Source organism: Lampetra planeri, chromosome 9 (assembly GCF_965212315.1).
Source record: "Lampetra planeri chromosome 9, kcLamPlan1.2.h2, whole genome shotgun sequence".
Lineage (NCBI taxonomy): Eukaryota > Metazoa > Chordata > Hyperoartia > Petromyzontiformes > Petromyzontidae > Lampetra > Lampetra planeri.
The window spans coordinates 15,450,697-15,475,055 of record NC_136115.1 but is presented as its reverse complement, the minus strand read 5'-3'; the positions used below and the strand labels follow the sequence as shown (position 1 = coordinate 15,475,055).

Sequence of the window (24,359 nt, the reverse complement as noted above, 5' to 3'; positions counted from 1 at the left end):
TCTTTCATGACCTACAATTACACGGAGGATTGAAGAAATGGGAGACAATTTGCATTAGCATTTGTAAAACTCCACAAAAAAACTTTCCTATTTTTCCTTGACACTCGACGAAAGCAATGATGTTCGTGATTCTGCACAACTTCTAATTTTTATTCGTGAGATGAATGACTATTTCGAAGTCACAGAAGAGCTTGCTGCACTGCAAAGCATCAAAGGAACAACTACAAGAGAGGATATCTATGAAAAGGTTTGCCAAACTGTGAATGGTTTGGAGCTGAATTTGGCTAAACTAGCCAGTGTGACAACTGATGGTGCTCCTAGCATGGTGGGGTCTAAGAAAGGAGTAATTGCTCGCATTAACCAAGAGATGGACAAACATAACCATTCTCATCCAATAGCCATACACTGCCTCATCCACCAACAAGCGCTGTGTAGTAAATCACTAAAGTGGAACTCTGTTATGAAAATTGTGGTATCTTGTGTTAACTTCATTAGAGCTCATGCACTAAACCACAGACAATTTCAGGAATTTCTGTCTGAACTAAATGTTGACTATGAAGATGTTCTGTACCACACAGAAGTCCGTTGGCTGAGTCGAGGGAGAGTTTTGAAACGTTTCTATGACTTACTTCCACAGATCACAGCTTTTCTGCTTTCAAAAAACAAAGAAGTACCAGAGCTCAATGATGCAGAATGGAAATGGCACCTTGCCTTTCTGACAGATGTAACGGAGCTACTCAACAGTTTCAATGTGCAACTTCAAGGAAAGGGGAAGCTCCTCTGTGATATGCAATCACATGTCAAAGCATTTGAAGTAAAATTAGGCCTCCTCATCAAACAAGTTAAGGAGGAAAACTTCTGCCATCTCCCCACAGCTCAAAATCTGTTAGCGGAAAAACCATTGGTTGCAATTCCCAAACAAAACATGTGTGGATTCACTGGAAAATTTTCAAAAGGAGTTCCAATTTAGATTTAAAGAGCTTCATCTCCATGAACAGGAGATACAGCTTTTCCGTAACCCATTTTCTATTGACATTGAAAATGTGGATACAATTTACCAAATGGAACTGGCTGAACTGCAGAATTGTGACTCTCTGAAAGACGCATTCAAGTAAAGCAGCCTTCATACTTTCTATGCATCTCTCCCCTCTGAGACATATCCTCGTCTCAGGAACCATGCACTCAAAATGGCAACCATATTTGGCAGCACTTATGTCTGTGAACAGACTTTTTCCAGAATGAAACATTTGAAATCTCCAACCAGATCTAGACTAACGGATGCACACTTGCATCACTTGTTACGACTAGCAGTGACAAATATGGAACCGGACATTGACCATCTCATTAGCCAAAAGCAGGCCCATAGTTCCCATTGAAATACTGGCAAGTTTGTTGATTTAACTTTACTTGTTCTTCATTTTAAATATTGTATTTGTTCCCGTTTTGTTTCTTCACTTCAAAATAAGATATATGCAGTGTGCATAGGAATTTGTTCATAGTTTTTTTAACTATAGTCCGGCCCTCCAACGGTCTGAGGAACAGTGAACTGGCCCCCTGTTTAAAAAGTTTGAGGACCCCTGTCTAAGCCGTGCACCTTACATACGCATATTCGTATTTATTTTGATGTGTTAGTTCACATCCAAAGCCAAACATTAAAAAAGCAAGAATCTATGGCAGCTCAGCGCAGCACATGGCATTTATCAAGTGCAGCCAAACCCACAATGTGACAAGATTTACCTACGACCTCCTGCTTAGAATGCACGAAATTCAATATACTGCTTATAAATAAATATAATCCTGTTTCCCGACAGCCTGTATCCTTCCTATATCCTTCTTTCAAGAAAAATATATCTAAGCACAGAATATATTGTGCAGAGGAGTGGCTTTGAATACCAAAGTAGAGCTTTATATTTTTTGAATTGAACAAATTCCAATTTGATATAAAAATGCTAAATATCACTTATAATCTTAGCAATAACTTCCACCACCCGCTCACCTTCAATTTAATTCATACAGATAATAATAATAATATATTGATACATAATAACAGAGTACATTTGATATGCACACGCAAATCTATCATCGCGAAGGCGCTGCTGTGTTTCAGACACGGTCTGCAGTAGTTTCACAGCAAAGGCTGACATTGCTTTGTGTAATCCCAATTGAGTAGTGCGCCGATGAGGCTCCAAATGTGGACCATGATGCCGGCACACAATGGCCGACGTGTTTAAAATGGCTTCAGAGGGATCTTTCGAGTACGCCGTTAAGCAGACGGCGCGTACTGTAATGGTTAATACACCCGCAAAAAATAGCCAGGGTGGCCTGCCGGATTCAAACCCACCGAACTTCTGCAATAATAAATTATCAATGCAGCTGGCAATCAAAGTGCACCACTTGGTTGTCAGTGCCTATGAAGACTAAACGGATATTGTACCATCATCGTCCAAATAATTCCATCGTCTACTAACTCGATATCGATACAGAAAATACGTAAAGAAGAAAACAAGCGAAATTAAACGAATGTCCCTGACTGCCCCCGCACGTGCCACTCCACGCTTTGGTCTCACAGTGCTATTTCATGCGCTGGACAACGCAGCGTCAACTTAGAAAACTGCCTCCAGGTTTACGTCGCCCTCTAGCGGCTGCTTGGTGCAGGGTTAGAGATGTTGTTGGTGCGTCTTGAACGGGTGAATGAGCTGATTTACTGACATTATTGGCAGCCAGTGTCCGTGGAGAGCTTTTGATATTAGATGTGTCACCCACTCGCCTCGTGTTTTGAGTAAAAATGCGACCTTGAATCGTGACAATGAGTCGTCCCGCATAATGAGGTTTAATACGCAGTAGGCTTTCGCGACCAATATTATTCATAAAAGTTTTGTTTTCAGGTTAGATTGCGTAAATATGCGTCGTTAAACCCGTCAACAGCCAATGCATAATTAGTAACGAAGCAGGCGTTGAAGTAGTAACTAATTGGCACATTTAGTTCACGTGACCAACCTTATTAAATGACTGTGTCGGGTGGTGGTTGGTTAATGACACATTTGTATTTACACAATTTAACAAAAACCTTTACAGTGTTATACACCTTTTCAGTGTTATATCCATGGGACCTTTTTGCCAGTGTCAAAATATACACACCTAAATATAGATCAGGCGTCAGTGTCGGGATCGGGATCGGCGACCTCCTGTATACCTGGTGAGGTAGTTAACATATTAGGCTCTTTTACCAGAGAGGGTCTCACCGTCCAGAAGGGCCTGGAGCCAAACACGTGGAGAATAGCGTCTCGACAACCAATGGGAGCATTGCTCAATTTGAATATGTGTTTAACGAGTAGCAGGATTTCGTGACCAATATTATCCATCAGTTTTTTTTTATGGTTAGAATAAATCGTGGGTCTACTCTCCAACACACTGGTGTGCTCAACTAGTCACTAATTGGCATGCTTTGTTGACGTGACAAACCTTACTAACTCTCTATATATTTGGAGTTTGCATGTTCTCCCTGTGGTCGTGCAGATTTTTCTTCGAGTCCTTCCGGTTTTCCCCTCTACATTTATAATCAACATCACGCATTTAGACTCTTTGGCTGCTATCAATTCCCACTTCGTTGAGCTATCATTTGTGGCCAGATAACTTCTGAAAAAGAACTATTTCGCTCAGTGGGCCTTACCTGGTTAAAAACAATATTTCCTTTTTAAATATAAATCAAATATAAGCCCATGGGTTCAATGTGAGACACCAGCTGAGAAGGCTTCTGTCGAGGGGTTTGTGTACGGTTGAAGCCGTGTATTGTTGGGTGCACGCTCGTGAGCAAGTATGTTGCTGTGTGTAGCCAAGTGGGGAACGAATGTGGCCGACACGAGCAGCGTTAAAGCCGTGTAATTAGTGGCGAGGGAAGGCACTGCGCTGGAGAGAGCATGGGCGCTTGAGTGTCGCCAGTGTATCGTGCTCCATTAAGACATCTCTACAAAGCCGTGTTGTATCAGTTTTGTTTAACACTTACGTCTTCAGAACTGCAAAAGCGTCTCTTGAGGTCGCCACGAGATTGACTCGTAAAGTACCTGGGACGATACAAAAGCAACACGTTTCAAGTGTGGGCTGGGTGATCGCACCTGTAATGCTCGCCATGCTATTCCCACTTTCGCTAAGACGTACAGAACACAACTTGAACACATGCCACCACAAACTCAAGAAACATTTCCAACAATGTTTACTGTACAATGTAAAAAATATACTAACAATATGTACAGAAGCAGGAGCATCTTCAAAGGTACATACACAGGTTTGGGTAAAAAAAGAAAAAAATTGTACAAATGAATGTCCGGCTTACAACAATGCATTTATACAAAGTTCTCACGTGGTTGATGTGGAAATGTGGTGGCTGTGAAATATTGTTATAAAATATGTGAGGCTCGGAGCGGGCATACTCGAACATTACAGTAGGACGCATACAGATCGGATTTAGGACATGAGAAGCACAGCAAGCGGTATGCGTCGTGGTGCATCATTGCCAAATCCAAACATCCCTCCACGACACGTTACAATCTGGTCGCTTCGTTTGCGTGACAAGCGGTGACTAACCAGGCTGCCATCTGGTGGCACAATGCTAGAGCAACCGGCTCGCAATCAGAAAGTTGCCAGTCAAGATCTTGGTTTGGAGATTGACTGTTGACGGCCCATCATCCCTCCGGGGTGACTAAAACGAGCACAAATTTGCGGTAAAGTTAACAATGATTATCTTGTGGATAGACGCCCCCCACCATAGAAATGTTGATATTCCACCACTGGCTCTGCAAACGAGGAATGCGGGGGTGCAAGGGGGGGAGCGTGAACATCAATTTCTCAATGCTCATTTGAGCAGCAGGAAATCAAAAAGACACCACAAGCTGTTTGCGGAGGGTTTTTTTCTCTCTCGTTTGTCACGATGCCAGATGTTAACAACGTGGCACAGTTGGAGCGGACAGGAGGCATGCGAGCAGTGGCCTATGAGAGCTGGTGACAGCCCTGCCGATGGCTGACACGTGCGCGGAGATTATCGTGAGGGTGCACCACGTCGCTAACACCGTCCGCTGAGAGCGGACGCAGAATGCAGGACATGCAGTACATCACATTCTCACGCACGGCAGACACGCGATCGCGGACACATGGGGCACAACACATGAACAAACCACAGAGTGTGTGGACAGTCTCGCAGATGAGGTTGGCAGAACTTTCACAAGCTACAGGAATAAATTAATGCGAGCGGTGCGCAGAGCAATACTGAGTGAACCCCTCACTGCGGTGATGTGCAAACTAGCACCAGTCATACTGCTTATTGCCAAGTGTACAGTCGTGGGTGGAAGGTCTTTAGCATTAAAATTAATATCCGTCCAATTTCAACGCTACCACCTTGTTGCAGTCCAGTGTATACAGATGGGTCTACTCTGATGCCCCCAGTGGCGTAGCCATCAAGATGTCCAGGCGTTGCACGTGATGATAAGCCGCTTTCGTTGAGCTATCATTTGTTTTAGTTTTTAAATACAAGGCCGTGAGCAGGGCCACTCAATGTGATACACCAGCCAAGAAGGCTTCTGAGGAGAGAAATGCGTGGTTCTGTGTGCGGTCGAGGCGCAAAGGCCACGAAGGGGGTGGAACGTCACCCCCGGGGTGCGGTGGGAGCCGTTTGATCGCCTGCACCCCGGGGCCCAAGCCAATCGCGGCCACTACGCCGCCGGAGGTCGTCTCCTGCTACGAGTGCCACCTCGCATGCACGAGTTTCACGATCGTCCCCCTGGGGACTACACGCAATGGAAAGAAAAACGTAGAATGTCCGCATTCCTATCCGCTGTGTAGTAACAAAACGTCTTCGTGCATACAGTGCATAATAACATCCTCCTGACTGAACGTTTCGGTCTCGATTTCATTTCAATCCTTCATCGTTGAGCTCCGCTCCCGGATCCTGCTGCCCATCGCACCTCGTCGTGAGCTTCTCCCAGTTTTGCCGATTGCTTTGGCAGCCGCTGAGCAAGGGCGCGCACGCTGGGAACACGCAACTGAGGGCCTGCGGGAGGGGACGCGGCGGGGAGTAGAGAGATCAGAACGATACAAATGCCTCCTTGCCATGAATAACAAAACAACCCAACACCACCCTGCGTGCCAATAACACCACACTCAGGAGAAAACAATACAGTGCATAAGTACACTAGGCGACGTTTCGGGTGCTCTGCTCTGAAGGGCCATTGCCTGAAATGATGCCAATTCGATATTTTTCCGCTTCACGGCAGTGTTACTGACAAATGCATTGAGTTTTTCCTCAAGAGTCAAGGTTTCCGAATCCATCGCTCACATTTGTACATGCACCTGACCCGCGGTCTGCGGTGTGGTTCTGTCCGCGCAGGTCAGCAACTGCGTGGCAATTTTTGTTGACTATCAAAGAGACAGGAAAGCACACGGGGGGAGTTTGGCGGGGCAGGGGGGGGGGGGGTTCGCAGCGACATGTGACAGAGGAGCCGGGGGTCGCGATGGTGGTGCCGTTGGGGGGGGGCTGTCCTGTACCCCCCCTCCTCTCCATGTCCACGGCCGCGCAACCGTGCTGACTACGACCGGCGGGGCCGTTGGGTCCAGGGGACGATGCCGCCCGCTGCCGTTCTCCATGACCAACCACCGAGGGTGGCTGCCTCAACACTGCCCTCCCTTTGTCTCAAAAGCGTTTGGGTTTTTACGACAAACGCTTTGCCCGAAGGAGATTCGTAGTCCGGTCTGCCCTAGCCACTGGTGTGGTATATTTGGTGTTTTTTGACCATATGTGAGTGAGGGATACACGGGTGCAAAAAAAGATCAACCGCAATTGAAATGTTTCGTGATATTGAGGGGAAAGAAACGAGGCACCATCCACAGCCCATTGTTGAGCACGGAAGCACGTGGCATTGTTTCCCTGTCTGCTCCTCTCATGAACAAATACATCACAAATACATCACACTCACTCGCCCTGACACGATCGTCGTTAGTGTTCCTCACAACCAGCCTCCACCGGCGAGAACAGTAATTACTCAGTTCTAGCTTCATGTTGCATACTTATAGAGTAAGTCATTCCGTGTTTGAGTTGTGTGTGAGTTAGGGGCCGTCCATAAATGACGTCACGCGATTTTGGACGATCTTTGACCCCCCCCCCCCTCGTCACACGGCGTCACAAAAAGTCAAACCCCCCCTCAAATATGACGTCACAAAGCTCTGCCCCCCCCTCCAAAAAAATTAAACATGCTTCAAATCGCTTTAAACTATTGTCATTGTAGTGCGTATTTAATGTGGCGCTGCACTCTGATGTTGTAGGAGAAAACATTTATTAAAAAGTATATTTAATTAAGTAGAACGTGTTGTTTATATTTATTTAAAGTTGCGCATTTTGATGTGACGTCATATTTCTCAACCCCCCCCCCCCCCCTTGTCACACACCCCCCCCCCCCCTAGGTGCGTGACATCATTTATGGACGGCCCCTTGTATGTGTGCGTGCATTAGTGAGATATCAGTGAAGAGACTGGGTCTGCGGAGGGGGTCTGAAGGTGTCTGGAACGTGACCCCCCCGCACCCCTTGTGCCCTGTGGAACACATGCCCCGTGCAGGCGAGGCGAAGTGGAATTCCTCACTCACGCTCATTATCGCTCGCCATAGAGGTGAACTCGAGATTTCATTTTTCTTCCTCTGAAAGTCATGTCTCTATGTTTGGAGTTTGCGTGTCTCTTTGCCCGTGGTCACGTGGATTTTTCTCCGGGTCCTCCGGTTTTTCCCTCCACATTTGGAATCGTGAATTCAGAGTATTTGGCTGCTGTGAATATTTCCACGTGATAAACCACTTCGTTGAGCTATCATTTGTGGCCTGGTCGTTTGTGAGAAAATAGCTAGATCAGTGGGCCTTTCCTGGTAAAAAAAAAAAAGAGTTTGTAAAAATAATAATAATAATGCCCGACAAGACCGAGACACTGCCGGTGGTCTCGTGGAGCAAAACGTCTGACATCATGCCGAACAACGTGCGGTCGAATCCAAAAATACATCGGAGTGCCGTACAGAACAATCGCACAACCCGCGCAGTGGCATCATTTGAACGTGGGTTGAGGCCGAATGTTGCGAGCAAAAGTCTCAACGACCGTACCTCATAGAGGGGCAGGCAGATCCCATCAATGAAACCGACCTGGATGGTCGGGATTTTATCCCTCTTCTCCCGGTTCATCATATCCTGTCAGAGTCACACAGAGTGAGGGGCACAAACGCGCCAACGTTACACCGTCGTAGCGCGCGGTGATCACAACCCCGCGTCACGCACACAGTGGACGAGCGTCCCCTCGCACGGGAGTATGAGACGGCGGTCGCAGAGCTCTTCCTCCCCGCTTCTGCTGGTGGAGCTGGCCGATAGCAACAATACGTCAACCTGCGAGAGTGAAAGGAACTCAACGTTATTCCTGGCGGTGGGACTTTGTGGGAGCCAATACAGAGTGGAACTCACTCCATTCTATATCATGGGACCTCCTTTGCCAGTGCCAAAATATGAGAATAGGTTTTCCCCTTTAATCTGGCAACAAAACAGCTGTGTTAAGATCTTGATTTGAAGCTATCGTGACTGCAGGAATCCATACTCTTTGGTTCTTTCGGTAAAGTCACGTAGGGATAAAATAAAATAAATCACGACGTTTCGGGCGCAACACAAGCGTCCGTCGTCAGGACGCTTGTGTTGCGCCTGAAACGTAATTTAATTTATTTTATACCTGCGTGACTTTACCGTTAAGATGTTAAAACACCAAACTGAAACCTTTTACAAGGAATCATGTCTGCATTAACCACAATACTTGTGGTCAGAATACAAAACGAAAACGTACGTATCAGAGTACGTTTTCGTTTTGTATTCTGACCACAAGTATTGTGGTTAATGCAGACATGATTCCTTGTAAAAGGTTTCAGTTTGATGTTTAAACATCTTAACACCTGTTATGTTGCCGGAAAAAAGGGGAAAACCTATCCTCACTCCATTCTGTGACATCGAGACCTCAAAATGACAAATAATATTGATGCTTGTTGAAGCCTAAAGGCAGCTCAATTGACACAATCACGTGCATAGATATTGAAATGTTTACATGTCAAAAAACAATGACTCACGGCTGAACGTTGCCTATAAGGTCGTGAAACTTCGGTTTGTTTCAGATCGACCACATTTTTTAATTATATCGACCAAATTTTACAGCAAAATGGTGATGGATACGGTGACCTGAACTACCCAAGGTTGGATCAGTATGTGACCTGAGCACCGGGTCACATGGGCAGGTCGAATTCCAAAGAAAGGCTCTGATCAGTAGAATTAAAAAGGTCGCCGTGGTGCTACGCAGGAGGTCGTGGGTTCGGCGCCGACCCTGACGACTGTATATTTGGAGTTTGCATGTTCTCCCCGTGTTCTCGTGGATTTTTCTCCGGGTCTTCCGATTTTTCCCTTTACATTTTGAATCAAAATGCATTTAGAGTATTTGGCTGCTATACATTTCCACGTGATAAGCTACTTCATTGAGCTATCATTTGTGGCCAGGTTGCTTCTGATAAAGAGCTACATAGTGCAGTGGGCCTTACCTGGTAAAATACAAATAGTTTCATGGTTTTATTCACAAATGTACTCAGTTGCACTCTTTGGTTCTTTCGGTAAAGTCACATCGAAATAAATAAAATAAAATAATAATAGAATACGACGTTTCGATTGCAACACAAGCAGCCATCATCAGATACAAATGAATGAAAAAACAAACATAGTAAATTTAGAAATATAGTGCAAGACAACGCAGGGAGTCGGCTTAACACAACAGTCAACACCCCACCTGGTTGATTACGTTCTTCCAAAGATTGCTAAATTTGAGAGAGAGACAAAACATAGAGACAGAGACTCACACAGAGACAGAGAGAGACACACACATAGGCACACAGAAAGACAACGTCTCTGTGTCGAGGCCGTAAATAGAGAAAGGGGGGGGGGGGGGGTTGGAGTAGAGAACAATGAGATAGTTGTGTGGAATTCCTGCCCATAGCGGACGGACGAGCTGGAAACTGGACTTCTAAACAAACAAGCACGGAGCGTTGTGTGGAATTCCTCCCCATAGCGGCCGGAGGAGAGAATGGACTTATAAACAAGCACGGAACAAGCATGGTAGAAAGCAAATTTTATAAAAAAAATTAGGAAGTGTAATGCAATGCAACACAGAGAGTCGGTTAGCACACAGTTAACGCAGAGCCTGGTTGCTAAATTAGAAGTTAAGTGTGAAACAAAGAAGCACGGCAAATATTCCCCGTAGAGGTGGTTCAAACTAGACTAGAAGCTTTCGTGACTGCAGGAATTACTCTTTGATTATTTTGGTGAAGTCACGTAGAAAGAAATGTAATTAAATAATAACAGAATACGACGATTCGATTGCAACACAAGCAACCATCATAATTAATAGAAGATGCATTTTCAGTATTTAATTTACAAATAATATTTAATTAATGTTATCGTTATACCCATGTAATTCACCAACTCAAGAAATCTGCATCACGGGTAAGCCACTGCACCTGGGTAAGTGTCTAAAACAGGAGCCTGTGTGTGTGCGGGTATGCGTGGGCCTTTAGAGCCTTTTTCCCGAGATTTGACACCGATGAAGAGAGAGGGAGGCAATTACCATGGGCTCCACGTGCAGCTCCTGCCTCTCCCTGTCACCTTGATCGAAAAACTCGGAGGCTACCAGCTCGGCGATCTGTGGGAACATGGGAGAGACGACGATTGCTGCTTGTGGTCTTATTCATCTCGCGGTAAGACACAAAGCGATGTCTCGTCCCTGTGTCAGCAAAACCATGAGAGGCGTGGACCCAACGGTGAGTACAACATAACGCGCACTTTCTATTGATGAAGCTTCGTTCCCCAGCGCGTGCGTGCAACGTTAATCAATGTTTCTTTGTGGGTGTGGAGAAAATTCACAGTTGCGTGAAACCCTTTGGCAGCCTGCTTCTCTCAGACTCTGTGCTTAGCCTCAAACCATATCCATTATATACACCCCTCTGTGGACTTCTGCAACTGATGTTATATGTTTGTGACCATTCCTCATGATCGTACTATGCTACAATCCATTTCACTCCTGCACATGAGTGTGGTTGCGATATGTTAACTATCTCGCCTTGTATACAGGAGGTCGTGGGTTTGATCTAGACCCAGACACCTGTATATTTGGAGTTTGTGTGTTCTCCCTGTGGTCGTGTGGGTTTTTTCCGGGTCCTACGATTTATCCCTCCACATTTAGAATCAACATCACGCGTTTCGAGTATTTGGTTGCTATAAATGTCCACATGATAAGCCACTTCGTGAAGCTATCATTTGTGACCAGGTCACTTCTGAAAAAGAGCAATATAGCTCAGTAGGCCTTACCTGGTAAAATAAAAAATAAAGTTATTAATAGTAGATAGTTCAATCTTATCCTCACTCTCCCCATAGTGGTTGTATTCTCGGGACTGTTCCCACGTTTGGCTACCACTCTGCTGTTTTTTAATTTTAGTTGAAATTCTGACCACCGGCTGCCACCCCTTTCGTGATGTGTTCAATGCCTACGATGTCTCTGATTCGAGCGTTTTATTTGTCAATGTGCGTGTTTATTTCGTCAACAACATTCGTCGTAAGGCCCATTGCCACATCGCGTGTCAATATTAAATAGGGTTTTTTAAAAAGTACCCAACAATCTTAATTTTAGAACTTTCGTGACTGCAGGAATTAGACGTGACTTAACCGAAAGAATCAAATAATAGTACCCAACAACCTCCAGATTTTTCACAGACATACATCTGTGAATAAATAATTGAACAATGCTGCGGCCCCCTCCCAAACGTTTATGTCGGTTGGCACCACAGACTCTTAGCACCACCCACTGCTGCTTCAGCCTCCAGCCAACACCACAGATGATGGACCAGTAAGATTTCTCCTTCTTGGTTCTTTCGGTAAAGTCACGTAGAAGGGAAATAATAAAATAATAAAAATAAACATAATAAAATAATTCTCACGACGTTTCGGCCACAACACAAGCAGCCGTCCTCAGGCTTTAAATCTAAATTCAGTAAGATTTCGTTCAACCACCGAACAAAGTGCTTCTCTGCACAAGGCCGCCGACGTTCTGTCTCCCCCCCTGCACCGCTGCGAACGTGAGCGGGGCACCCATGCTCGGGATGTGAAGCGAGCGCAGGAAGGGATCCATACCTTCTGCTGCACAGGCCACGGCTTGGTGATGGCAGAGACGTCGCACGCAGTCATCATCATGGCCCTGCCAGGGGTTAATAACGCAGCAGCGCTGAACGTGCGAGCCTGACGCCACGACGGCCCCAGTTAGCCTCGCATTTGCGACTTCATTCTATGGTTCATTAAGGCATCCGCGATCCAAAAATCCCTTGGCCTTGTGTGTAGACTCCACTTAATAATATGTGCAGTGGATTGTCACAGCCCTTTGTGTCAAGCTACTGCTGGATGATGGCCTCCCCATTTCATTTTCGGTTGTGGGGGTGTTATTTACCATACTTCACCATGCTGGTCAGTGCGGGTTGGTGAATGGGGGGCCACAGGACTGATGCAGATATCGCTCGACAACAGTGTTAGCCAGGGACAGGAATCCAACTCAGGTTGCCAGGTTTATCGCGCGGTGTGCTAACCACTGCACCACTGCTCTACCCCCACCACTAAATGATCATAGTAGAATTATAATGTTTAGTTGTATATAGCACTGTCGTTCAAGTAAATTGCATCTCACAATTGCTGACGAACCACAGAAAGCTGGAAGGTGTCCTCTATATATTAAGATATTAAGATGTATTCATCCAATTAATGAGTGTTTATACATTGACAGTAGTTAATAAAAACGCTTGAATGAATTCATGAAAGCCTCAGAGGGAGGATCCTGGGATGTTACATAAATCATTTTAAGGAGTTTTCTTTTTATTGTGCAGAAGGAAACTGGAGAGTGGCGAAAATCCCGTGCATACGCGGGGATAGCAATCGTAGGTCCAAACAGATAAGTTCAAGAGCCCATTTGCTGTACTCAGTGTGTTTGTGAATCCCACAAATTAACGTGAGCCACCAGCCCTTGCCTCTAAAGTTTTGCATTTATGATTTTTGCCGTGCTTGTTTACCATGGTAAGGCTCATCGAGTCTCAAGACTCTCAGGAGAGACCTTCCTTGTGTTTCACAGGAGGGGCCAGTGTTTCTGTGTGAAATCCAGGTAATTTTTCGGCATTGCGATTTACTTTGGCCAATACGAGTTTCTTTGTATTTATAAATCACAGCCAAGTGCCACCGTGTGCCACCCCGTGCCACCGAGTGCCACCGTGTGCCACCATGTGGCACCGTGTGCCACTGAGTGCCACCGTGTACCATATCACGACCTTACGGCCATGATGCCACCATGTTAAGTTGATGACATTTAAAAAAAAGTGACTTTTATTCACTTTGCTTTCCCATTTGCATTTATTCTACGTTCATAAATCTCACATAGACTGCTATTACGCTTTTACCGAAGTAGCTTGCGGTGATGTTGATCTTCAAGGTTAAAGGTTCCGTCCTTGACGAGAGAGAAAAACTCTCCCCGATTCCTGGCAAGGCAGAGCATGGGTGGCACCAATCAATAAAGCCTATTTGCATTATGCCTGTGTTCCACTCGCGTAAATGTTTACGTAAATTTGTATCACAAATTGCATTGATAAAGTCTAACTTAGAGGATAACAGTACAATGTGTACAATATTTATATAGCACATCTGTGCAACCGCAACTTGTGATGCTCTACAGATAGTGTGGATGTTTCTGTTGTTGAGGCAGTCAAAGGAAGAAAACAATAATCGAGCGTGGACTTGAACAGGGCAGGGAGTTGACAGCAAGGACAGGAAGTTCTAGACTGGGGCAGCAGATTAGAATGAGCGATATCCCACTGGTGAAGGTCAACTGGGGGATTCAACAAACACACCTGGTCGCTGGAACGGAGAGTGTGGAGGGAAGCAGTGTGTGATGAAAGGGGATAGGTAGGAGAGAGTGTGGAGGGGAATGAAGTGAGATGAGAGGGGAGAGGTAGGAGAGTGCGTGGAGGGGAGTGGAGTAAGATGGGAGAGGAGAGGTAAGCAAGGGTGAGTCCATTGAGGATCTTGAAGACAATTGGAGTGCAATCTTAAAATTGATTTGCGTTTGATTTGGGGGGCAGTCGAGGGATTATAAAATTAGGTCTGATTTATGGGTGCGAGTCAGAAGTCTGGCAGCCGCATTTTGGATCATCTGAAGTTTCGAGATGAAGAGTGTGCGGAGCCGGTAGAAGAGGGAGGTGCAGTGGTCGAGTTGGGATGAGGTGAATGAAAGGGTCAGGGTCTCAGTGGTAGCTGGGGTGAGCAAACGGTGGAGCGGGAGATGTTGGGCAGGGAGATACATTGTTTTTAGTAATGTTTGTGTTGGGAATTCTTGAGCAGTTAATCCAAAGTGGTTACATTTCTACTTTCCACTTATGTATCCAGGAAAGCCACACCGAGTCGTAGGACCTTTTTTCAGGTGGGTTTTTATTTTCAGACGTTTCCAGCCAATTAATGATGGGTGCTTATTGTGATGTGTACGTGCAAGCGAGCGTGCCGTTTGCCCATGACACGCGAGCCAACCTGCGTGTGTGTGCACGTGTGCATGCGCGTGTGCGTGCGTACTTGCAGTAGGTGGCCAGGTCTGTGGACAGAATGGCGTGCTCGATCATGCCCACGGCCGAGCGGTACTCCTGCACGGAGAGGCTGCTCAGCATCTCGTTCCCCTGCCACCGACGCCGCCGCGCACCAACCCGGCATCACATATTGTGAAATCACATTCTTCCATTGTTTTTATTTGAACACAGTTGCTGAGCGCTGGCCCAACATCCCACGATTGCAAGCGACCAGCAACAAACAGCACTATTAACCCTTTCCCGATGACGTACATTTACGTTATCAAAACGAAAGCGGACGAAAAGCTCAAATAAAATCGCTTTATCAGTACCGAGGCTCCCACAAGGCCATACGGGAGGACGTGTGGCAGTTTGGCCATAGCGATCATTAGAGTGTGGTCGTGTCGTTCCAGTTCTCTGCGGTGAGTACAATGTAATTTTTTTCCCAAAAGTATTTTAGAAACAAAAGGATTTAGGTACACAGAGGATATGACAGGAGGGTTGACACTCAGTCCAAACAAATTACGGATTACAGTGCAATGGAAACCTTCTTCTTGGTTCTTTCGGTAAAGTCACGTAGAAGGGAAGTAATAAAATAATAAAAATAAAACATAATAAAACAATTCTCACGACGTTTCGGCCACAACGCAAGCAGCCATCCTCAGGCGAAGAATGAAACACCCCAAGCTTGGAGCGTATATTTAAGCTGGGTTAGAGGGGGGGGAGGTGGGAAGAAGAGCGCCTAAACAAAATAATTTGCATATCAAGAGGAATTCAGCATATGGAAAATGCGTAGGAGGTGGGCGGGGGGGGTTCCAAATCAATACTATGCCCGTGCATTATGCAGGATTAGCAGCATCAAAGGGGGGGGGGGAAGGGGGGGAGCATTAACAAAGGAAAGGAATGTTAATAGTATGTAGCTGTAGTTACTAAACAACCACGTAAAAAACTACAGTATAAACTGCATGACAAACTAAAGTATAAACTACATAGCATCATCAGTAAACTTACTATACTCTACAATAAGCTGAGTTACTAACAGTAAGTAATACATGAAAAATTCTACGTTGTAAAAAATTATATAATATGCTTCCATCTAAACTTTATTCTCTTACATCACACGCGTCTATACCGTACTATATACTTTCATAGGCAAAACCAACATTAAATTACATACTGTATTGCTATAAACCACCCTATACCTTATACATTTTTAATATAACACTATGTATTATTCTACCCACCCTAATGTGTATCAAAATGGTTTATTACGTCCTTCCAGTGATTGCTAAGCCAGAATCCATCTTCTCGGTTAAAATTGTCTCTGTGTTTGTAAATGTGGATCGCCTCATGTACGAATCTCTCATGATAGCCAGATGGCTTGCAGAGAACCTCTGTCTTGGAGAAGTCAATGTCATGTGAGCCCACTGAGTTGTAACAGTGATCTGCCACGGCTGAGGTGTTTGTCCTACAGTGTTTCAGGTCAGCTTTATGTTCACGGATGCGGTCCGAGACATGTCGTTTGGTTTCCCCAATGTAACTGCTACCACAGAGGCAACTTAGTTTGTAGACACCAGGGTACTGTATGTCTGGAACCACATCTTTTACAGACGGTACCAGATCACGGATTTTATGTACTGTGTTGAATCGGACCTGGATCTTGTGTTTAATCAGGATTTTGGAGATCTTTTTTGTGACCCCAGCAATGTAGGGTAAGGTGATGGTCTTGAAAGGCTCCTCAACAGGATCCTTCTTGGTGGTTGGAGAGATGGCTTTGCGGATTGTGTAGTCGGAGTAACCATTAGCCTTAAGAGCTTGGCGTATGTGTTTGAGTTCACTGGAAATGTGTTCATGGTCGGAGATGCATTGGGCTCTATGATATAGAGTCTTGATGAGGGAATTCTTCTGGGATGGATGGTGGTGGGAATCCGGTTTTAGATAAGCATCCGTGTGGGTGGCTTTCCTGTAGACAGAGTGGCTCATTGAACCATCAGGTCTCCTTTTGATTAGGACATCCAAAAAGGGTAGCTTGCCATCATTTTCGACTTCCATGGTGAATCTGATGGCTGGGTGTATGGAATTGATATGGTCGAGAAATTGGTCTAGAGCAGGCCGGCCATGTGGCCAGATGACAAAAGTGTCGTCTACGTACCTCTTCCATAAGGTCGGGCGTAGAGTGGCAGTCTGGATGGCGTCCGTCTCAAATTTCTCAATGAAGATGTTGGCTACAACCGGAGATAAGGGGGAGCCCATTGGGGTGCCCTCAATTTGCTTGTAGAAGGTTCCATTCCAGGTGAAGTATGTATTGGTTAAGCAGTGTCTCACCAGGGGGGGTACCCCAGCATTCAGTCCTTGATGAACCAAGTCTTCAATGATTGCGATGGTGTCAGGCACAGGCACCTTGGTGAACAAGGAAACCACATCAAAACTGACAAGCAGGTCGTCTGGGGACAGGGCAATCCCCTTGATTGTTGATACCAGGTCAGTAGAGTTTAGTACTGCAGAGGTGGTTTTTCCAGTGAAAGGCCGTAGGATTTCGGACAAAAAACGAGCCAGTTTGTAAGTCGGGGAGTTGATAGTAGAGACAATGGGACGAAGAGGTGTATCTTCTTTATGTATCTTTGGCAAGCCGTACAATCTTGGTGGCCTGGCTGCAGAAGGTTTCAACGAGAACTGTTTGGTCTGATCAATTAATGCGGTTGAAGCAGAAATGATGTTGTTGGTTTTGGAGACGAGGCTGTTGGTGGGGTCTCTTTTTATTTTTGTATAGCTGCCATCGGTGAGTAGTTCTTGAAATTTGTTGTTGTATTCTATTTTGTCCATGATGACAGTGGCATTGCCTTTGTCGGCTGAGAGGATGACAATGTCATCCCTCTTTTTTAATTGAGCTAATTCAAAACGCTCATCTTTGCTGATGTTGCTAGCTGGCATCTTAGCGTTTTTGAGGGTTACAGAGATTTCCGATCTTGCTACGTCTGCAGCGATGTGACTCAAGCCCTTGAGAGCTACATCTACTCGAGCAATTATATCATTAACTGGTATGTGTCTAGGTGTGACTGCAAAGTTTAGTCCTTTAGCTAAAACGGATTTCAAACCTTCAGAAATAGGACTGTTACTGCGATTAATTACGACTTTGTTAACATCTAGCTTTTCAATGTGTGGGTCCGGTTTCTTGTTTGAGAGGCGGTTGAATTTGGAAATCAAGTTGTCCTTACATTTAGTCGACATAGCGGCAGCTGAAGAGGCAGTCATTTTTTCCACATGTTCCCAATCCGATGTGGACATTGTTGCACTCAAGGATAAGTGTGATTTGTAGAGTGTCTTGTCTAACTGATCTAGTCCGGTGCGCGTAAGTCTGATTTTCTCTGAGATAAGAGCTAAGCTAGTTCTAGACAGAATTCGTTTCGCATTAGAAGAAGTTACAGCAGCAGATGTTAGTGTAAATGCGTAAAAATTCAAGAACTACTCACCGATGGCAGCTATACAAAAATAAAAAGAGACCCCACCAACAGCCTCGTCTCCAAAACCAACAACATCATTTCTGCTTCAACCGCATTAATTGATCAGACCAAACAGTTCTCGTTGAAACCTTCTGCAGCCAGGCCACCAAGATTGTACGGCTTGCCAAAGATACATAAAGAAGATACACCTCTTCGTCCCATTGTCTCTACTATCAACTCCCCGACTTACAAACTGGCTCGTTTTTTGTCCGAAATCCTACGGCCTTTCACTGGAAAAACCACCTCTGCAGTACTAAACTCTACTGACCTGGTATCAACAATCAAGGGGATTGCCCTGTCCCCAGACGACCTGCTTGTCAGTTTTGATGTGGTTTCCTTGTTCACCAAGGTGCCTGTGCCTGACACCATCGCAATCATTGAAGACTTGGTTCATCAAGGACTGAATGCTGGGGTACCCCCCCTGGTGAGACACTGCTTAACCAATACATACTTCACCTGGAATGGAACCTTCTACAAGCAAATTGAGGGCACCCCAATGGGCTCCCCCTTATCTCCGGTTGTAGCCAACATCTTCATGGAGAAATTTGAGACGGACGCCATCCAGACTGCCACTCTACGCCCGACCTTATGGAAGAGGTACGTAGACGACACTTTTGTCATCTGGCCACATGGCCGGCCTGCTCTAGACCAATTTCTCGACCATATCAATTCCATACACCCAGCCATCAGATTCACCATGGAAGTCGAAAATGATGGCAAGCTACCCTTTTTGGATGTCCTAATCAAAAGGAGACCTGATGGTTCAATGAGCCACTCTGTCTACAGGAAAGCCACCCACACGGATGCTTATCTAAAACCGGATTCCCACCACCATCCATCCCAGAAGAATTCCCTCATCAAGACTCTATATCATAGAGCCCAATGCATCTCCGACCATGAACACATTTCCAGTGAACTCAAACACGTACGCCAAGCTCTTAAGGCTAATGGTTACTCCGACTACACAATCCGCAAAGCCATCTCTCCAACCACCAAGAAGGATCCTGTTGAGGAGCCTTTCAAGACCATCACCTTACCATACATTGCTGGGGTCACAAAAAAGATCTCCAAAATCCTGATTAAACACAAGATCCAGGTCCGATTCAACACAGTACATAAAATCCGTGATCTGGTACCGTCTGTAAAAGATGTGGTTCCAGACATACAGTACCCTGGTGTCTACAAACTAAGTTGCCTCTGTGGTAGCAGTTACATTGGGGAAACCAAACGACATGTCTCGGACCGCATCCGTGAACATAAAGCTGACCTGAAACACTGTAGGACAAACACCTCAGCCGTGGCAGATCACTGTTACAACTCAGTGGGCTCACATGACATTGACTTCTCCAAGACAGAGGTTCTCTGCAAGCCATCTGGCTATCATGAGAGATTCGTACATGAGGCGATCCACATTTACAAACACAGAGACAATTTTAACCGAGAAGATGGATTCTGGCTTAGCAATCACTGGAAGGACGTAATAAACCATTTTGATACACATTAGGGTGGGTAGAATAATACATAGTGTTATATTAAAAATGTATAAGGTATAGGGTGGTTTATAGCAATACAGTATGTAATTTAATGTTGGTTTTGCCTATGGAAGTATATAGTACGGTATAGACGCGTGTGATGTAAGAGAATAAAGTTTAGATGGAAGCATATTATATAATTTTTTACAACGTAGAATTTTTCATGTATTACTTACTGTTAGTAACTCAGCTTATTGTAGAGTATAGTAAGTTTACTGATGATGCTATGTAGTTTATACTTTAGTTTGTCATGCAGTTTATACTGTAGTTTTTTACGTGGTTGTTTAGTAACTACAGCTACATACTATTAACATTCCTTTCCTTTGTTAATGCTCCCCCCCTTCCCCCCCCCCCTTTGATGCTGCTAATCCTGCATAATGCACGGGCATAGTATTGATTTGGAACCCCCCCCGCCCACCTCCTACGCATTTTCCATATGCTGAATTCCTCTTGATATGCAAATTATTTTGTTTAGGCGCTCTTCTTCCCACCTCCCCCCCCTCTAACCCAGCTTAAATATACGCTCCAAGCTTGGGGTGTTTCATTCTTCGCCTGAGGATGGCTGCTTGCGTTGTGGCCGAAACGTCGTGAGAATTGTTTTATTATGTTTTATTTTTATTATTTTATTACTTCCCTTCTACGTGACTTTACCGAAAGAACCAAGAAGATGAATCCCTGCAGTCACGAAAGCTTTAAATCAATGGAAACCTGTCTAAACCGAATGTTTCAATAAACCGTTTTAATAAAATCTACAACCCTGGTGTCTTCCTAAGCTCTGAGAGCTCTAAGAAACAATTCCCATTGGAGGAGAGGTAGTGAAGGGGATTATGTGTTTGGTGGTAAGCTTCCTCCCTGCCCCTTAGTTTGGCACTTAGATGCTCTAGAGCGGCATTTTTTGGAAATGTATGGGCCCATTCCCGCAGTGTTGGGGAAGCGTGGCTCTTTCCAGTTGGCTATAATGGTGCGTTTTGCCATAACATTGAACATTTGGAATAATGTATTTGCCTTCCTGGAAAGGCCTTGAGGTTTCAACCTCAATAAAGACATTTCTGGTCAGTGTGAGATGCTTGTTTTGTGAATGTGGTTTAAATAGCTAAATTGATCATTTGAAAAAAAAGTGTTAATGTCTGGACATTCCCTAAAGGCATCGTCTGTGTGTTTTAGGGGTGTCCAGAGGGCATCTCGGGCAGCTGGGGGAGGTTGTTTTGTCGAATTTGGCTCTTCTTTGGTTAGTTAAGTAATTGCCATGGAGAACTTTAAATTAGGTTTCTCTGAGGGGGGCTGAGTGAAGATTTTGCAGCGTACTAGTCCAGATTTTGTCTCTTTCGGCAATTCCTACTGTGGTACCATTAAGTGAAAACCAGGTTTTGTTGGTTTTTGGTCGTGGTACAGAGGCTTCATTTGTTAGCAGAGCGTAGGCGACTGATAGCTTGTTTTTTTGTTCAAGGTCCATGATCCACTCTGTTGTTTGGGTGGCAGTCAGGTTCAGAGATAGTTCCTTATCCTGCAAGGCCGCTCTGAGTTGGGCATACCTAAGAATTTGGGAAGTGCGATTATGTGTATAAGTCATGGAAGCGTCATCTTTTTCCTTGTGAGTCTACTATGTTTCAAATTAACCTTACGTTTTTATTTTGCCATTCCTGCCATATTATGGGCTTCTTATTCTGAGAGATGGATTTCCCCATATAGGGGGAATACAAAGCTAGGCCTCTCGGGTATCCTAATTGTTTCTGGAGACGACTCTAGTTTCGCAATGCAAATCTGTAGGGACGAGTACAACGTCTTTAAAGACAACGGAGCTACGCCTCTCCAAATAAAATTAACGCTGAGCAGCTCGTTAATTCCGACAATGGGAAAGGGGTTAAAGTGGATGTCTCTCAACCGTGTCCAACAGCACATCCTCCATTTCCTCCACAAATGGAAGTGTGAACGCGGTGAGGTGCAAACCATCAGGCGTGTATACAACTCGCCGTATTCTGGTGGTACAAGCGGTCTCCCCTCAGCTACCATGTCAGATGCCGTGGAATGGTTCACAACATTAAACATACGAGTGTGGCCTGTTGCTCTTTTCACACGCCATAATAAGGAAAACAAAGAATACCTGGGAATTCACTTCTTGACTTGGGAAAGGTTACGCAAGCTTCACAAAAGAGATGATGATGAGGGGAGGGAATTCCGCATGCCCCCGTGTGCCCCCGGAAGCCCCTCGTGCTCTCACCGGGCTGTTGAGCAGCATGAGGCACTGGTCGAAGTGGTGGTGCTCCAGCATGGAGTGTCCGTAGAGCGTTGCCAGGGGGTGGTCACTCCTGCTGACCGCACAACGAGCTGAGCGTGACTTAAGTGTCTAGCCAATTGGTGATAGTTCACGCAGCGGTAGCGTTCGGATATTATGCACGAAGGCGACACGTCGCTGCCGAACACTTTGCCCTGGATGTGTTTAAGTCGCCTTTGGACAAGAGTCGGTAGCTCAAGAGTTAACGTGTGGAAGTGGTCCTACTCGAGCAACCCACCCACTCGCTCAATCACCCACCCACCTACACACTCACTCACTGACCCGCTCACTCATCAACCCACTTGCTCGCTCACTTGGAATGGGAGTGGGCAGGTCAACAACCAACAAAGAGAAGTGGGGCTACTCTGACAATGCGAGCACGGCTGTGGCTGCGGTGAGACACGGACCATGTGAAGGAGGACCTTACCAGGGCTACAGACCGGACCACATCATCATCAGCCATGATCTATCCACAGCTGGCCACATCCTCATGAGCCTGATCCTGGATAAACATTCGACTGTGGTGGCAGGACACGATAAAAAGAAGAATTCCCCGTGTCTGTGTTTGTGACATTATCCCCACTGAGTGAGTTGGTTTAGAACAAGGGCTATGACGACGGGAGCCATGCTGCATTGCTGGGTTTAGGGACTGGGGCTCAATACTCGCTTGTGAGTAGGGGCTGGCTCTGGGGTGGCTGGGAATGAAAGCGATGGTCAAGATTGCGTGGTTGGTTCAATAAGAGAAATGCCAATCCAGAGCAGCGCAGTGGTAAGGGCCTGGGTTAGATTCCCGACTCGGCGCCTTCCTGTGGAGTTTGTATGTTCGCCCCCTGTTTTGCCGGGATTCCTCTGGGTTCTCCGTTTTTCCCATAGCTAAAGAAAACATGCAATGAAACAAAAACATTTACAATGAAGGTTTATTAAAGGCAATGGCTTAGTCACACAGTATCCTAGCATCTCCACCCAGTGAAATGGGTGTAGCAGAGTCTCCAGGAATGAGAAATGCCCTGGGGTCTTACTTCTTGATATAGGAGTTGTTGAAGCCCCGGTGGTCCAGGTCATGACTCAATGCGGCGATGATCAAGCACAGCATCTCGAGAGGGGTCAGCACATCCTGTGGGACGCGGGCGTGGGGGGGGGGGAGCGCCCGTTGCTCCGTTCGTTATTTGCCCACGCTCAGCACAGATGAGATCAATCGTACACGCGCAATCCACACGCAGCTTGCGTGTAAGGTCCATTAGTGTGTAAAGGTGGCGAGATGTTAACTACCTCGCCTGGTATACAGGAGGTCGTGGGTTCGATCCCGACCCTGACGTCTGTAGATTTGGAGTTTGCATGTCTTTCTCCCCGTGGCCGTGTGGATTTTCCTCTGGGTCCTCCGGTTTTTCCCTCCACATTTATAATCAATATGTGCTCAAAGTATTTGGCTGCTATAAATTTCCACGTGATAAGCCACTTCGTCGAGCTATCATTTGTGGCCAAGTTGCCGCGGAAAAAGAGCGATATAGCTCAGTGGACCTTACCTGATGATAATAATAAACAATAGTTTTGTATGTTGCAGGCTAATTGAGATAATTCAGCCCATCATCCCTCAACGGTTGTCCTATGGGTACAGCTGGGATCACGCCCCTGCCATAGGAATGTGAAATATATGCCACTGCTGGCTCAGGGCTGTAAAGAGAAGATGAGCACCGCCCATCAATGCTCATTAGAGTGGGAAATCTCTCTTGACTTTGGAAATCTTCCTCTTCTTCTTTCGTATGGCTGCTGCTGTGGATGCAGCTTCAGTATGTTTGGCCAATACCAGTAACATTGTCCGCTATATTTGGCTATGCAAAACAGGAGGAGAACATACACATTCCACACTCTACAACAACAACACAACAACAACCGCCATTCGCCACTAAGTGGCGGTGACGTCACCACGACGCTTGTGCCAGGCCAAGTGCACCTTGAGGCCACTTGAAGTGTCGAACGCCCGCTGGCAGGAGGTCACGGGGCAGACCCAGCAGGTGCCACGGGTCGACTGACCGAGATGACCGAGATGACTGGCTGATGCACCACCTGTGCCCCCTACCGTACCAACTTGCTGTGCTTTAGCCACCCGGCGCTCCGCTCGTTGTTGTGAGCGTCGCTCCTCCGCCCTCCGTTGTTGTTGGAGGGCGACTGCCTCCAACTGCCCAGTAGCGTCCTTCACGAGCCTCCTCCACTGAGGCCGATCTTGACACCGCTGGTACCAGTCATCGGCAAGTCCACTCAGCTCCACGTCCTCCTGTACCAGATCACTCCATCTCTTCTCTAGCCCGTGCCGTGCCCGTTTAGCCCCCTCGATCCGGCCGAACAAAAGCTGTTTAGGCATGCGGTAGCTGGGCATGCGG

At 45.9% G+C, this 24,359-nt stretch overlaps 1 protein-coding gene across 4 annotated transcripts in view; it reads right to left on the bottom strand.

The window, feature by feature from the left end:
• Positions 1 to 4,193: 4,193 nt before the first annotated feature.
• The window catches only part of PDE5A (phosphodiesterase 5A), a 45,480-nt gene continuing 25,314 nt past the window's right edge, over positions 4,194 to 24,359 (bottom strand). For 2 of the 4 annotated variants that reach the window (XM_078597751.1, XM_078597752.1), the window contains 8 exons: positions 23,001 to 23,095; positions 21,928 to 22,018; positions 14,688 to 14,788; positions 13,526 to 13,603; positions 12,222 to 12,285; positions 10,663 to 10,737; positions 8,127 to 8,210; positions 4,194 to 6,040 (listed from right to left, as the gene is read on the bottom strand). In XM_078597751.1, the coding sequence (XP_078453877.1) occupies positions 5,900 to 6,040; positions 8,127 to 8,210; positions 10,663 to 10,737; positions 12,222 to 12,285; positions 13,526 to 13,603; positions 14,688 to 14,788; positions 21,928 to 22,018; positions 23,001 to 23,095 (729 nt within the window). In that variant the 3' untranslated portion in view covers positions 4,194 to 5,899. The other 2 variants (XM_078597753.1, XM_078597754.1) reach the window with 2 other exon arrangements.